The following is a 14,932-nucleotide window of genomic DNA, read 5'->3' as shown; positions in this document are numbered from 1 at the left end:
ATTTAGAATGCGAATGGAGTGTCTAGCACTTCTGTAAGTACGTCCATTGCAAAATATGTTAGAGATTAAGTCCAACAAAGATTAATTCCAACAAAACCATAACACGCTTAATTATAATACCTTGAAAAGTAGCCAAGTACTTTTTTTGTGAATGTTTTCTTTTCTTTACAAAACTAATAAGCACTACTTGTTGAAACATAATGTGAATAAAGATTTAGATTTTTTTTTTTATCCCCTTTGATGTCGGGATTTTCTCCAGGTTACTCTTGGTTTCCTCCAACACAACCAACATATTAATGATATTGGTCTAACATCCCAATGCAGAACCCTTGTAAAAAAAAGAGTCTGGAGATGCAGTTATCTGAAAATATTAAGTATAAAATCAAGCTCTGGTTAGACCCCTTATTAGTACCACCTGGCTTTCCTGGGTAAACAAATGTATTGTGGCAGAAAACTCTACTCACAATCGTAAGGTGACAAGTTCAAATCCCGGTTGGAGGTCGCTTTAGCCCATTATCTCCTGGGTTGATAAAATGAGTAGTGCTTTAGGGGTGACTGTGTAGGTTTTCACAGTTGTGCTGGATAGCTCTTCGATGTGTTTTCGCAGAACTCAGTTTTCAAGAAGCTCCCATCACGTAGAATGAAATGTCGGACATCATGCCCAACAACACACAGTACAATCCGAACAGACATCGGCGAAATCTGTGGGCTGTCAGTAGTGGTGCTTTTCACATGGGTTAAACTGGTCCACACAATATGTGCCATTGCCATGACTGTGGCATTTTCATTCCCGCCCATGGATACGAGCACTGCCCCATGCTCAAGAACAGAGAGACACTTTGGGTCCAATTCACATAGTTAGAAAATAAATGTTCTGATATCTCCATCACCATCAGTGAAGAAAATAATCAAGCGCATGATATATTTAACCGTTTTTTTTTGTATTAAAGACGAACATCTGACTCTCACGACTTTAAATCTCTGTTATCAAAACAAGCATGACCTATGTGTGTATGCGCACACTCGGGCAAAGCAGCCTTACGATGAGCATGATGACGAGAGCGTTCTTCTTGGCAACGTGGGCATGCGAGAAGATGTAGTGGACGACCGTGGTCATATCGCCCTTGTGGTTCTCTCGCAGAGCGATCACACACTTGTCGTAGTGCCCTTGACCGCCACCACGGAGCGAGCGAACAAGATGGGCCATCGACAAGAGAGCACAGAGCACAAACCCCACGTGAGACAGCCATGCGGCAAGATTTGGTGCTTGAACGGTTGGCTACGTATGGTGCAAAAGAAGTTCAACATACATACATACAAACGACAACGGCAAGCCGTGCAGCGATTTAACGCATGGACAATAAATGCAACACTGAGACACACCGATAATGAATAACACAGACTGAATGCTACAATGAAACACAAAAAGAGTTAATCTTATTCATAGCCAAAAGTCTCATTATTTCATGGCGGTGACCGATCGGGTTTTGGTTCTCCATATACTTCGATGCTGTGGCTCTTTTCAAGTCGCATCCTCTGTCCTCATATCTCATTTCACCACATCCTTCCATCTCACCCTCAGTCTCCCTCTTTTCCTCCCGTGCTGCAATGGTGATACCTCCATAGCACTTCTAATTGCATATTTTTTGTCTCTTCTCAACACACGGTCAAACCATTTAAGTCTTGCACTCCCTTGTCTTGTCAGGAATATTATTAACATGTGCGAATGGTCTAACTTCTTAATTCTGCCTCCTTTTACTTAGATATACTTCCAACAGTCATCTGAGCATTCTCATCTCTGGACTTTCAAGCCACGCTATCTTCTGTCGGAAAGACAACGCTGTCTTTCTGACAGACCTGTTCTTCACCTGAGGACGGCTGCTTGCGTTGTGGCCGAAACGTCGTGAGAATTGTATAATATTATGTTTTAGTTTTATTATTTTATTATTTCCCTTCTACGTGACTTTACCGAAAGAACCAAGAAGAGGAATCCCTGCAGTCACGAAAGCTTTAAATCCACTCTATCTTATTTATTCCCAGGCAGTGAATACAGCACTGAAACACGCTGACAACGACTTGCAGGTGATATTCTCCTGAACATTAACGCTCAACAGAAGCACAATCTAGGTGGCAGAGCTCTGGCACAGTAGTTTGTGCACTGCACTATGAGCCAGCTGAGTTTTATGTCTGGCCATGACTAAAATCAACAGTGAGTAATATCCAAACCAGTCATGGGTCTCCTCCCATCATTAAACCGCACTGATCAACATGGTGAAAAATGGTAAAATAGCCCTCAAGACCAACACGACATGGGGAGGCCTTTATCCAGCAATGGATTGATGAAATTCAGAATTATAATTACATTTCTTAAAAGCACCATACAAGGAATAATAAAGTAATTTGCTTCATGACTATATTTGAGGTAGGGGTGGCAAAAACAGACATGATATGAAGCCTGCATGAAATAACCACTTCCAATAAACATAAATAAGGAGATGGTAGTACATCAAGTATGTTGATTATTGAGTGATATCCTCTTTTGTGCATGAGCTCTCTATGGGTACATGGACAAATATTTAAAGCAAGTTACTCGTGAAAAGGAGTCTTGACACTCAGTTTAAACTTTCTCGCATAGAGAACCATTGTAATCATGAATTCACACGTATTTCAAATCCCATCACTTGAATATCATTGCTCAAAATCACACTAGTTCATCATTCGATTTTGAACTGTAGATAAAAAATTAAATAAACACCCTTCAAAGTTTTACACAATCTCAAAGTGTTGCTTAAAAAAATGTAAAAGAAAGAAAACTATAAAAGAACGTTTTCTCCCTCTCGCATCACCCCCCATCGCCCTGCCACACACATACCGCCTCTCTTTTTCTATTTTCTCAATTTTAATTTAAGCAATCTTTGAAAATCCATTTGGGAAAAATTGCACCGGGTCTAGCTCAAAGGTGCTGCGATGCTAAAACGTTAAACGGAATTCTAATTTAGCTTCAGTTCCACTAGGAACAGACCCCTACAGGTTTTTACAGCTCAATGTGGAGCCATTAACCCTGGCACTGATGAGCTCCCTAACCCAGGCGGGCCAACCGATAACCCGCATCGCACCGGCTGCACGTTTGCACGTGTTTTATTTTCATTTGTTTTTCCTGCAAAGGCATCCCATTACCCGCTGCCACTGTTACACATGCACGCATACGCACATGCACGCGACACGCATATTTATGTCACCATAACCTTCAACCATGCATTGAGTCGGCTTACTAAAACTGACTCTCCATTTGTCTTCTGGAATTGTTGGAAGGATTAAAAAAAATAGATATATATATAAAACACACTGAAGTAAAGTTTGCAGAGCAAACCGACGTTTTTAAGCTAAGTAAGAAGGTGGTGATGGCAAGGAAAGGGTTAAAGATGAAACCAGATAATTATACAGACTAATCTTAGCGTGTCCTCTGCTACCTTACGGTAAAAATATATATAAAAAGAGACACATGTAAAGTATCCGAAATGGAGAGAAAAGAATGGCAGCAGTGTAGCTTCCATTTATGTAGATAATTAGCTTTTCGGGCGACCAAAATGTTCGCGAGTAATTTAACACGTCTGTTCAAAACAATGCAAGCAGCCATGAGAGTGAGTTAGTGCTATAACAGTGTCCGTCAATGAGTAATTAATGACAAAAGTTTTTTTTTTAAGATGCAGTTCTGTATTCTGTAATATATTCACATTAAGTGACCAAGACAAGTCAGATAATTGACCAAAAAAATTGGGGGGGAGAGAGACGGGGGCGTTTAGTATGTACGTTATTAGACATTAATTGATTAATTAAATGTACATTAAATGTGTTTGGCGAGTCAGTGTTATGAGTGGTTGACTGATGTTCATTCCAAATGAGCTTGGTGCACAAGCGTAATAAATTACAATAAAATAATTTGCTAGGACGCCAATAACTGCAATTGACTAACTTATATTAAGCCATATCAATATATAAGTTGGCAATTGATTATTTACCTTTACTAAATATGGTATTGTCCATTTTTATTTTTGTTACATGTCCAAAACATTACAGCCTTTTCTCCTTCTCCATGAGGGTTATTTTTGCTCCTCAAAAATCTGAATCTCAATACACTCAAAATTCTTAACATGCTGCAAATATTTAAAAGGTAATAATGTACATGTTTCCATGTTGATAACTCACCATGTTGAAACTGCGTCTCAACACGGAGGTACTGGCGAAGCAGATCCAGCACCACGGACTTCATGTGTCCCCGGATACCACTGCGATATCTGCGAGAGACAGAGAAATTAGACAAATAACAATCAATCGGTGTGGCCAGGTGGCCAGATTGCTCAGGAATCAAAGACACATTTGATTTGACCGGGGTCTCAGGTGTGGTGAATTGATGGCCTCAGTCTGGTCACCAATGACTGCATAAAAAACTCAGCCCTTTGTCAATGCACTGGTGAATGAGGGCCTCTGCGTGTGAGTTGCTTGGAAATACTCCACCATGCTGGTCAGTGCGGATTGGTGAAAAGGAGGGGCCAAAGACCGATTCAGATATCACTCACCACTGATATTAGCTGGTTCGTAGAGCAGCGCGTTAACCACTGCGATGCCACTCCATCCCAGTTACGGGTCAGTCAGTATGACGATAGAATGCCGATGTTAGCGTGCAGAGGTATTGCTATATTTACACCTCCTATGTATCCCTAGGGTCACCTTATAAGAGGCATTTTGTTTCAATGAGCTCTCACCTGCTTTATTTGAAAGCATTTGATTTCACAGTTTGTATTTACGTAGGAAATGCCATCAGAGGCCATTTAAGACTGCTGAACCCTGCCCACAATTATTGAAAAAAATATTTAAATAAAATCCAAATTTAGTTGCAGCCAAATAACTGCTTGACCTAAGCAATTTATGCTTTGGCATTTGCATCGGCCTTGCACCGTTCACCTTTTGTCGTTCTTTGGTCTAGCACTGGCGAGACAAAGAAATAAAAAAAGAGGTTGTCTCTGGTGGAGGTCAATCAGTTTTAAGAATAATGCCTACATTATCAAAGCATACGTTTGCATGTTTTACCACAAGTATGTGTCGTTAATGCAGACTTGATGCCTTGTAATAGGTGTCTATTTTGGTGTTTGAACATCTTAACACTTGTATTATACTGGTAGGAACCTCCTGGTTACACCAGCCCACAGGGGATTATTGTGTCCGTCCGTCGTGCATCCAAAAATGGGAGGGGTGGGGCTGGTTGGAGAGGGGAGGGTGGGGAGGGGCTGGGTGGGGAGGGTGGGGAGGGTGGGGAGGGGCTGGGTGGGGAGGGTGGGGAGGGGCTGGGTGGGGGGTGGGAGGTGTGGGGCTGGGTGGGGAGGGGCTGGTCACCCCGTGGTGCCCTTATAAAACTCAACGTTGAAACCTACTCACGCCGGCTTGTGCCCGCTCTCACAGTCGGGCATATTTGCGGAATACACCACGCCGCCGTTGACCCTGGCCATTGACCGAGCAACCCAACGTTCCTACCAGCTCCTTCCGCAGGAATGTGTTTGTCATAAAGGGTAAAGCATTTTCTTTTTTCATCATCTTGATACTGGCAAAAAGGGTGCCATGGATAAAGATCCACAATTATTCGTATAAACTGAAGGGCAAGTGTTTTAAGCAAGCAGCTTTAAAACTGGCAGCCACATGAATAAATGCTGGAGGCCAGCACTGATGTCAACACACACAGCACTATATATTATTCATTTTGGGCTGAGAACAGCTACAGACACCAATTTCCACTTACTAATGGTCACGCAACTGCTTGCCACAATTTGACATCCAAGTACATATAGGTTAATTAATGAGAGCCAAAAGGCTACTTATTGCTATGCAAAAGAAATATCATTACGTCCATGTGTTGGTTTGGTGAAAGAAAGTTAACGCGTTTTGATGAATCTACAAAACCCATATACTAATCACTAAAAACTATGCAGCTTACTAATACAAATGCCAAGCTGTGTACAATGTTGGGCAAGATTAAAAAAACCCAAATTGATTTCTTGCTCAAACGATAATTGAAGCAGTGCTTATTTCTTTTTTTATAGCCGAGCCAGTGGTGGAAATTCCACATTCCTCCGGCAGGGGATGTTCTATCCATAGGACAACCACTAGTGCCTCCCACGCAAAGTGGTACCAATTCTGAATGAAGGATGGGCTGTGCTAACCCTCACCAGGCTTTTAACTAGCAACATTACAATTCATAATCAACGTTTTTGGGTTTAGATCGCGTTATTTATAAATGTGTCGTAACCCTCCACCACCCGACACGGCCAATCAGTAAAAAAGTGTCACGTTGACAAAGGACAAATAGTTCACTGCTTTAACCCACCGATGTGTTGAAGCGTGAAACCACAACATTTACAATTTGAGTACGACGTTTCGCTGGTAATTGCATCCAGCATCATCGGGCAATTCGCCAGAATGACACTTTTTTACTGATTGGCCGTGTCGGGTGGTGGAGGGTTACGACACATTTATAAATTACGCGATCTAAACCCAAAAACGTTGATTATGAATAATATTGGTCGCGAAAGCCTACGTGTTAAACTAACATTACAATTGTGAGCCACTTGCTCTACCGCAGAGCTACGTAATTGCCTTCGCCAAGATTGGCAACACTTTACTTTCAAGAAAACATTTTGTATTTTCACAAAATTTACCTGCCAGCGGCGATTAGCACGCATGGATCATGTGATCACGTGGGTGAAGGAACAAACATTATTTATACAGTTTAATGCCCAAACAAACTAGAAGCTCCTTTAAGAGACTGGTTTTGTCAGCTTGTTTTTTATCGGGAACAAACCTCTGCACAAGCTGAACGATGGTCTGCGTGTTCATGAAGAAGACCTCTCGCTCAGATTTCCGCTGCAATGTTGCTGCGTGGCTGTCAAGGATATTGGCGATCTGCAAGGAAAGAAAATCGTAACAGTAACCATTATTAACTACTGCGTAGGTTTTCACGATTGTACTGTGAAGCTCTCCGATGTGTTTTTTCATTGTACCACGTGTTGTATGACGTTTCGCTCCGCATGCTGAAGCAGCTTCCAGAACGTGCAGAGAAACGTCTCGGGCATCATGCCGAACAACACGTGGCACAACCCGAAAGACATCAGGGAGCAGTACAAATTATGATTCTATTGGCTAGAATATTCTAAATAAATTTGGTGCCTTTAGGAATGCTTATTTCATTGCTCTATTTATGAGCAGTACTAATAACGTTTAGTAATCGTAGAATATTTATCTGAAGCAGATATTTTTATGAATGCTACACTTATTGACTACATTAATTTCACCATTTGTTTTATTTGGGTTGTCTGGACTGATTTTTATTTTATTTTATTCAAGACTAAATATTATTCACACTTTTTTGCAAGTTCTTGGTGCCACATATTTGCTCATAATCTTCTGTTAATATTCACGCCCAGTTTTAAACTTGCATTCACATGAAACATTTTGAAAGGGCTCTTATATGGGCTGAAATTAATTAATTTAATCATTAATTCATTATTACATTTAAATAACAAGCCCTCCGTTTATAAAATGAGACCTCAAACTATATATTAAAAAAAGTATAGCAGAGTATGTGCTCTCGGGACCAATATCATCCAGTAGTATTTGTTAAAAGAGGAACACTTTGGATTAGTTTCATCCCTTTACGTCTCATTCGAAGATGTGGCCTTGTTATGACAATGTCACACTTGTGAGTATATTCTATTGAGTGGAAGAAACATACAGGCATCAATACAGAAAAGGCAATAATAGTAAATTTTAAATGTAGTCATAAGATAAATAACAGGTAAAACAATTCACCGTACAATTACCATGCATATATTAACTACGAACTAGGTTTATAAATTATAGGAACATAAATCAGTTTGCATTAATCTGCACGGACCGTAAAACCAGCCCGTATCCTTTTCAGTCAACGTTAATTATTACGTTGAAACAAAAATACATTCAGGCAGAGACAAAATACCATCTTAAAACATTATATAATAAATAAAAAATATTCCCATGATGCTATGTGGCCTAAATATATTTAATCTCAGCATGTATAGTTTGTTTTATAAATGAACTGTGGTTTTGGCACTGTCTGTTATCTCTGTGCTGGATGAGTGGAGTTAGTAAGCCACCTAGTGGTTCCAAAATAAAACTACAGTATTAAGAACAATAAACATTTCAACACGTGCAGGTCATAGCACTTGCCAGAGAGTCTAAATCAGGGGTCGGCAACCTACGGCTCCGGAGCCGCATGCGGCTCTTTACGGGCTGCTTCTTGACGATATGTACGTATGTACAGTATGTACTCAGATGCATTGCGGCTCTTGAAATACTGAATTTTGTACCGAATTGGAAAGAAATGGCTCTTCTTGTTATTTTGGTTGCCGACCCCTGGTCTAAATCGATGAGAGCAAATCGATGCCAGCTAACTCTGGCAATCATCATTGGCAACAGTTGCCACACAATTTTCCATTGTGAAAAATCTAGTTGCTCAAATCTGGATAAATCAGATGATTGCTCGTGTCTATCATAAGCAACCAGGATGGCAAATTCCAATCAGATAACATACAGAGGTCACATGACTGCTCGAGGTTCAAATCAAGATTGCCCGAGGTTGTGTACTCTGAAGACCAATGATGACTGTTCAACAAACTCTGTTTTCACATCCCAGCCAACACTCTACGCCATTGTTGTACCAAGGTGCTACAGTTGCTCAAGTGTATGTATAACATATTCTTGTTCTTGGTTCTTTCGGTAAAGTCATGTAGATAGATAGAAAAAATATAAAAAGTAAATAAAACTTAAGACGTTTCTATCACAACACAAGCGATCCGTCATCAGGAGGCAAAAGGGAGGGAAAGCCACCGAAGGCAAGCTGTATTTAACGGTTTAAAAACGGGGCGTTGTTAGAGCCATAAGACAGAAAGTGAATGTATTATTTCTGTGTAAACATTTAATGTACATTGAAGATTGGGCATACTTGACTTGGAATATTTCAACTGTTTAGAAGACTGTTTAGAACACCCCTTTGATCTTCTTGGTTCTGAACATTCAGACGCTGTCTTCCCGACAGACCTGTTCTTCACCTGAGGACGGCTGCTTGCGTTGTGGCCGAAACGTCGTGAGAATTATTTTATTATGTTTTATTTGTATTATTTTATTATTTCCCTTCTACGTGACTTTACCGAAAGAACCAAGAAGATGAATCCCTGCAGTCACGAAAGCTTTAAATCGAAACACCCCTTTGGTTAGACACTCCTTTGGTTGAACTCATGACGTAACTTCCGGTCTGACAGTATAAAAGGGAAGCCAGGAGAAGAGTCAGGCAGGAGCGAGTGACAGAACGAAGTGGGCGGGGCATATGTTCCTTGGGGTCAGAAACCACCAAGGTGAGGCACAGGAGGTGACAGGATAGGGATGAAAGCCTACAAGGCGAACACATCACAACCAGTTATGACTTAAAGTGGTTGATGACGTACTTCCAATGATTGCTGAGTTTGTACCCATCATCTCGGTTGAAATTGTGTCTGCATATAAGGATGGCTTCATGAATTAATCTTTGTTGATAGCCAGTGGCTTGCAAAGTACCATCGTCTTAGAGAAATCAATTTCGTGCGAGGCAACCACATTAAAATAATGATCAGCCACGGCAGAAGTGTTGGTCCTACCTTGTTTCAAATCTGCCTTATGCTCACGAACACGGTCCGAGACATGTCGCTTAGTTTCCCCAATGTAACTGCTGCCGCAGACACAGCTTAGTTTGTAGACACTGGGATATTGCATGTCAGGGATCCTGTCCTTCACAGATGGGATCAGATCACGAATTTTATGTACTGTATTAAATCGAACCTGGATCTTGTGTTTGTTCATGATTTTGGAAATCTCTTTGGTGACCCCTGCTATGTATGGGAAGGTGATGGTTTTCATTGGGTCCTGGGATGGCTCCTTCCTCTCGTTTGGGGTGATGGCTTTGCGGATTGTGTAGTCAGAATATCCATTCTCCTTGAGAGCTTGGTGCACGTGTTCGAGTTCACTGGCTAGGTGATCATGGTCGGAGATACATCGAGCTCTATAGTGTAGAGTTTTGATGAGGGAATTCTTCTGGGATGGATGGTGGGAGTCAGGTTTAAGGTAGGCATCAGTATGGGTTGCTTTCCTGTAGACAGAATGGCTCATTGAGCCATCTGGTCTCTTGCATGTGTAGAGGAGTAAAATGGGGACGTGACGTCAGGTGTGCCGTTCAGTGCGATGACGTCACGTCTACTAGGGTACTTAAGGGATACCCCGTGACGTAAGCGGGGTCACTGTGGGAACGGGTAGAGTAAACAAGGTGAAGAGGGAACCAGGGGTAGAGAGAGGGATCGAGTGGTGAGTCTGGGGAGAAGCCGGTGGTAGCCGTAGAGGTGCTTCTCTCTCCGCTCGGTGGAGTCGGCAGAGTCCACGATCCGACACGAGAGAGAGAGACTGGAGCTAGCCGGCAGGGACCCGGACTCAGAGTAGGACCCCTAGCCCCTGGGAGTTGTGTACCCTGCTGTGTGTTATTGATAAGCTTTAATAAACCCTGGCGAAAGCCCCTAACTTACCTCCGTCTCCGAGTACGTCCGTCGGAACTTCTCTACACATGTACAACATTCTTTATCATCTCCTGGTCTATCAGGGCCTCTCCATGCCAAGTCATGGGGATTATTTGGCCATACTTCTAAATGCTGGTCAGTGCAGGTTCGTGAAGGTGGGCATCATTGGCATGGGAGTATAGTACTGTGCAATAATGGAGTTTGTGATACTACCCTCTGATCCCCACAACATAGTCCCACAGCAGACTATGCACACATAGGCATGGTGGTCATCCATTAAAGCACTATCTAGACGCAACCCTGCTTGTTTCCAACATGTAACAAGTATAAGGTGTCGATTTTAAAAGGTCTGGATGTTATATTTTACGTGATATGAAGAAGGGCCATTGCCTGTAACGTCACCTCTTATGTGTGTTGTCTTTTAAAGCCAGTGTTCCTGAAACATGTGCCGAATTGTTTTGTTGATTGTACCTGTGCACCACTGAATATGTCACTTGACACCATGTACACCCTTGCTGTGAGATGTTCCATCAAGGGATTATCCAGATAAAATATTTAAACAAAGTTTTATATTTGTGGGTGGAATCTGGGCTATTTGGTCATTAGCATAGTTGCTCATAATAAATTACTACGATGACAGTTGTGAGAAACAATTGCCCTAACACTGTCCTCGTGTATTTTTTTCCTTTAATGACACAAATGTTTCTAAAAGGGCTGAGTGCCCTTTTGATCCGGGCACTTGCACACCGAGACATTTATGAAGTCTGCGTGAGAATGGGCCAATGAAGACACTTGAGTACAAAATATTCAAACAGTAAACATGCTCATATGTAATCAACAGGCGTTTGTTAATGCGAGTCAGTTTAAAGGGCTGGGAAGGAAGGAGCAAGGAGAACAACAGAGAGCCCTGGTGTTTGTATCAATAACCACGCAGGAGATTTGCCACTCAATATTCCTATCTGGCCATGTGCCACTGTGGCAGAAGGCTTGACTCGAAGGCGGAAGGTTGTGATTTCACATCCAGGTTGGGTTTCATCCTATCTTTTCATCTCCAGGGTCAATAAAATGTGTACCACTTTCTTTGGACTTCCAAAGCGGTTGTACAAAGAAAATGGTTCCTGCCATAGGAACACCGAATTTCCACTACTAGCTCAGGAAGCACCACTGGAGATAAGCATCAGCTAGCGCTTGTTTGGATAAAGACACACACCTATAGACTGTTTTCTAGCTGTCTGATGTTCTAGTCTACAAATTCACATGGATTCGCAATATTGCATGCCGTCTGTGCGGCAGATTTCCAGATGTCAACAGATATGACTCAGAGAGGTGTTAATAAGGAACTATTTTCCCCACCATCTCCATGCCCACTGACTGTAGACATCTGTGACCTTGTTCAATAGATTTTTGAGTGAGTGCAGCGACGGTAAGTTTGGCATGGTGGCACAAATGGTTCACGAACCACCCTCTAAACACGGCTACCTTAGTATAATTCCTACTGAGGAGATGGAGTCGTGAAATTATGTTGTGTGCAGGTGCAAGGTGGAATTTTACAGCGCAACATTGTGAGAGATCGCAGAGGCTTGGGAATGTTTCATTCAGAAGTGGATTGACCATGGCTGCTGCTGCTTCTGCTACTGATGATACGATTTCCAAGTTGTGTGCCCCCACCCACCTGCTGGCTGGGGAATTGGCAGAGCACTGATGTGATGTTGCTGGCATACTGTGCCATCTCCTTGCGGATGGCCTTCTCCACGGAGGACGGCACGCGCCCCGACACGCTCGTCATCAGGTCCTGCAGCTCCAGCAGCGGTAGCGACGGGTCCCGCAGAGTGTTCATCAGCTGCTCCACCCAGCCTTTCATCTGCGCCGAGAAGGGGAGAAACAGTCGAAACAGGTGAACAGCAAGGACGGGTGAAGTGTAAGATAATGTGACGTTGCATCCAGTCACCAAACACAATCATCACCACCAACCACAACCCACCCAATAAGCACCAACCACAGCCCCATCCCAACACCCAACCCAACCATCACTACCATCCCAACCCACCACCATCCACCACCACCAACCACTGCCAACGATCCACCCAACCACCACCAGCCACAACCCACGTCGCCGTACTACAAAAGACTCCACAGTGACCATACCTTGGTGCTAAAGAAGGGCTCGGGGAGGCAGTATCCGTTCATAACGTGGTAGAGAGTGTCCAGCACCAGGTGAAACACCTGGTGCAGCTTCTCGCCGTGCAGCAGTGGCAAGAGTTGCGGGGGCAATACGTCCGTGTATATCTCCGCCTAAGAGGGGTGGTGGTGGCCAAGGTGGGGCAAAGGGGGAGAAGGGCAGGGTGACAATCAGCACTCACAACGTTACTACAGAGAAGGCATGTAAAAATTCTACACCACTTTTGAGAACATGCTTTTGTTCATTTTCTTGCCATATTCTCCCAAGCTTATCCCGATGGTGCTATGAGTGGATATCATAGAGCTACCCGAGATCTCTTCAAGTGATCTCTGGTCCACGTAACAGAGGGCAGCACTTTCCCACCAGTGCTGCCACTGACAGTAAAATGTCGCATAACAGTCTAATCAATATTCTTCATTCTTAGAGCTGGAATTGAACCAAATTAAGTGCATTGCCAAATTTAACGTGACATTTTCTTTGCACAGTCATTGGTGACCAGGCTGAGATCACGACACTTGAGGTACTCGGTTCAATCAGTGGCGACTGCCTGTATTAAATTTCGATTTAAAGCTTTCGTGACTGCAGGGATTCATCTTCTTGGTTCTTTCGGTAAAGTCACGTAGAAGGGAAATAATAAAATAAAACATATTGTATTTTATTATGCTTTATTTTTATTATTTTATTATTTCCCTTCTACATGACTTTACCAAAAGAACCAAGAAGATGCCTGTATTCAATTCCAGGATTTCAGAGGTGCTGCCCAGGAGATTGTTGAGTACAGCTTTGTTGCCACGAACTAACATCAATGCGGCATTCCGGCAATCGGTCTCCCACTCGGCATCAACCAAGGGCAGAAGTATGGCTTGGTGAGGCAATCGGCAGCATCCACGGGAGGCTCGGCAGCACATGGCGCTCACCTGCTTGACTCGCGTTGGGTCGTCCAACTGCAGCTTCGCCACCACACAGCCGGGCTCGAGCACGGCGCCGGGACGCTTGACGTAGTGCACGCAGCCAGACTCGTTCACCGTCAGACTCATCACCATCTTCATTACCTGTGCCGTAGGGACGTGAGGAAAGGGGACGGCCGGGCGTTGGGGGAAGATAATAGGAATGTGATGAAGAAGGTGAAGACATGGTGCTACTATCCAACTGCTTTCAGCAATATACACATTGCTTCGAAAACATTTGAATTTGAGAAATATATTGAGGGGAAAATTACACTCTAAATTAAAATAAATTCTCGTGAGAAATTGTAGGCAACTCCTTGATCAATCTAGGTTTCTCAGGCAAACGTTTTGTTTACATCATCATAAAGTTCATCTCTAAGACCACTGTTGTTGTTCCATCTGCATCTGTGCTTGCGATAAAAATACAGGTAACTAGGACTACAGGCTTAATTGCAGCGATGAAATCAGCTTGTGTGCAGTAGTTAGATGTATTGTTACATTGCAAAACTCTGAGAGATGGCAACGGCTTGGGGAGGATTTCATCTCGTAGTGGACAGATCATGGTTGATGATAACGATGATAACTGTCATGTTTGATTCATGATGTATCGATTTCGAATACACTTACCTCAATCTCAGCATAGCACTGGCCCACGAACACATGTCCACCATCCTCCACCATGTACTGGATGAGCTTGCCAGCCGATGGCGCCCGCAGGATCGACGGATCATTCTCCTTCTCAAACACGCAGGTCTTGTTGCCGATCGTTAGCCGATACCTGAGTGCAGCGAGTGGGCAGGACGTAGGCTTAGCCACGGCATCGTGGACAGTCACTGATGGTATTGGATTCAAGACCGCAACCCACGAGGCCAAGGTAGGAATTAAAAGCCTTGAGGCCATGGTCCTGGTCTGAAGCCACAAGGCCAAGCCTGCTCGGTCGAGGCCATTGTAAAGACCAGGTCACCTAGGCTGGTTTATTAGCAAGAGTGAGCAAAGTTTGTGTTACAGTACAGACACTGCCAAATACTTTGAAACAATACTGATAACACGATATTCTTTGGTCACGTAGATAGAAAATAATAAAATATCAAAACGTCGTGAGTTAACATTTTCATTTTACATTTTTTTATTTTCAATCTACGTGACCATTCAGGCTGTTTGGATTGTTTGATCATACTTCATCA

The 14,932-nt window shown here is 43.0% G+C and overlaps 1 protein-coding gene across 4 annotated transcripts in view; it reads right to left on the bottom strand.

Annotated features, from left to right (window-relative positions):
- The window catches only part of ACACA (acetyl-CoA carboxylase alpha), a 215,224-nt gene that overhangs the window by 144,466 nt on the left and 55,826 nt on the right, over positions 1-14,932 (bottom strand). For all 4 annotated transcript variants that reach the window (XM_078873726.1, XM_078873722.1, XM_078873725.1 and 1 more), the window contains exons 18-24: positions 14,376-14,526; positions 13,719-13,853; positions 12,768-12,914; positions 12,295-12,483; positions 6,851-6,951; positions 4,207-4,295; positions 1,043-1,167 (exon numbers count right to left, since the gene is read on the bottom strand). In XM_078873726.1, the coding sequence (XP_078729852.1) occupies positions 1,043-1,167; positions 4,207-4,295; positions 6,851-6,951; positions 12,295-12,483; positions 12,768-12,914; positions 13,719-13,853; positions 14,376-14,526 (937 nt within the window). The remainder of the gene's footprint in view (positions 1-1,042; positions 1,168-4,206; positions 4,296-6,850; positions 6,952-12,294; positions 12,484-12,767; positions 12,915-13,718; positions 13,854-14,375; positions 14,527-14,932) is intronic.

This window comes from Lampetra fluviatilis, chromosome 37 (assembly GCF_964198595.1).
Source record: "Lampetra fluviatilis chromosome 37, kcLamFluv1.1, whole genome shotgun sequence".
In the NCBI taxonomy this organism is placed as follows: Eukaryota; Metazoa; Chordata; class Hyperoartia; order Petromyzontiformes; family Petromyzontidae; genus Lampetra; species Lampetra fluviatilis.
This window is presented reverse-complemented; position numbering and strand designations above follow the sequence as displayed.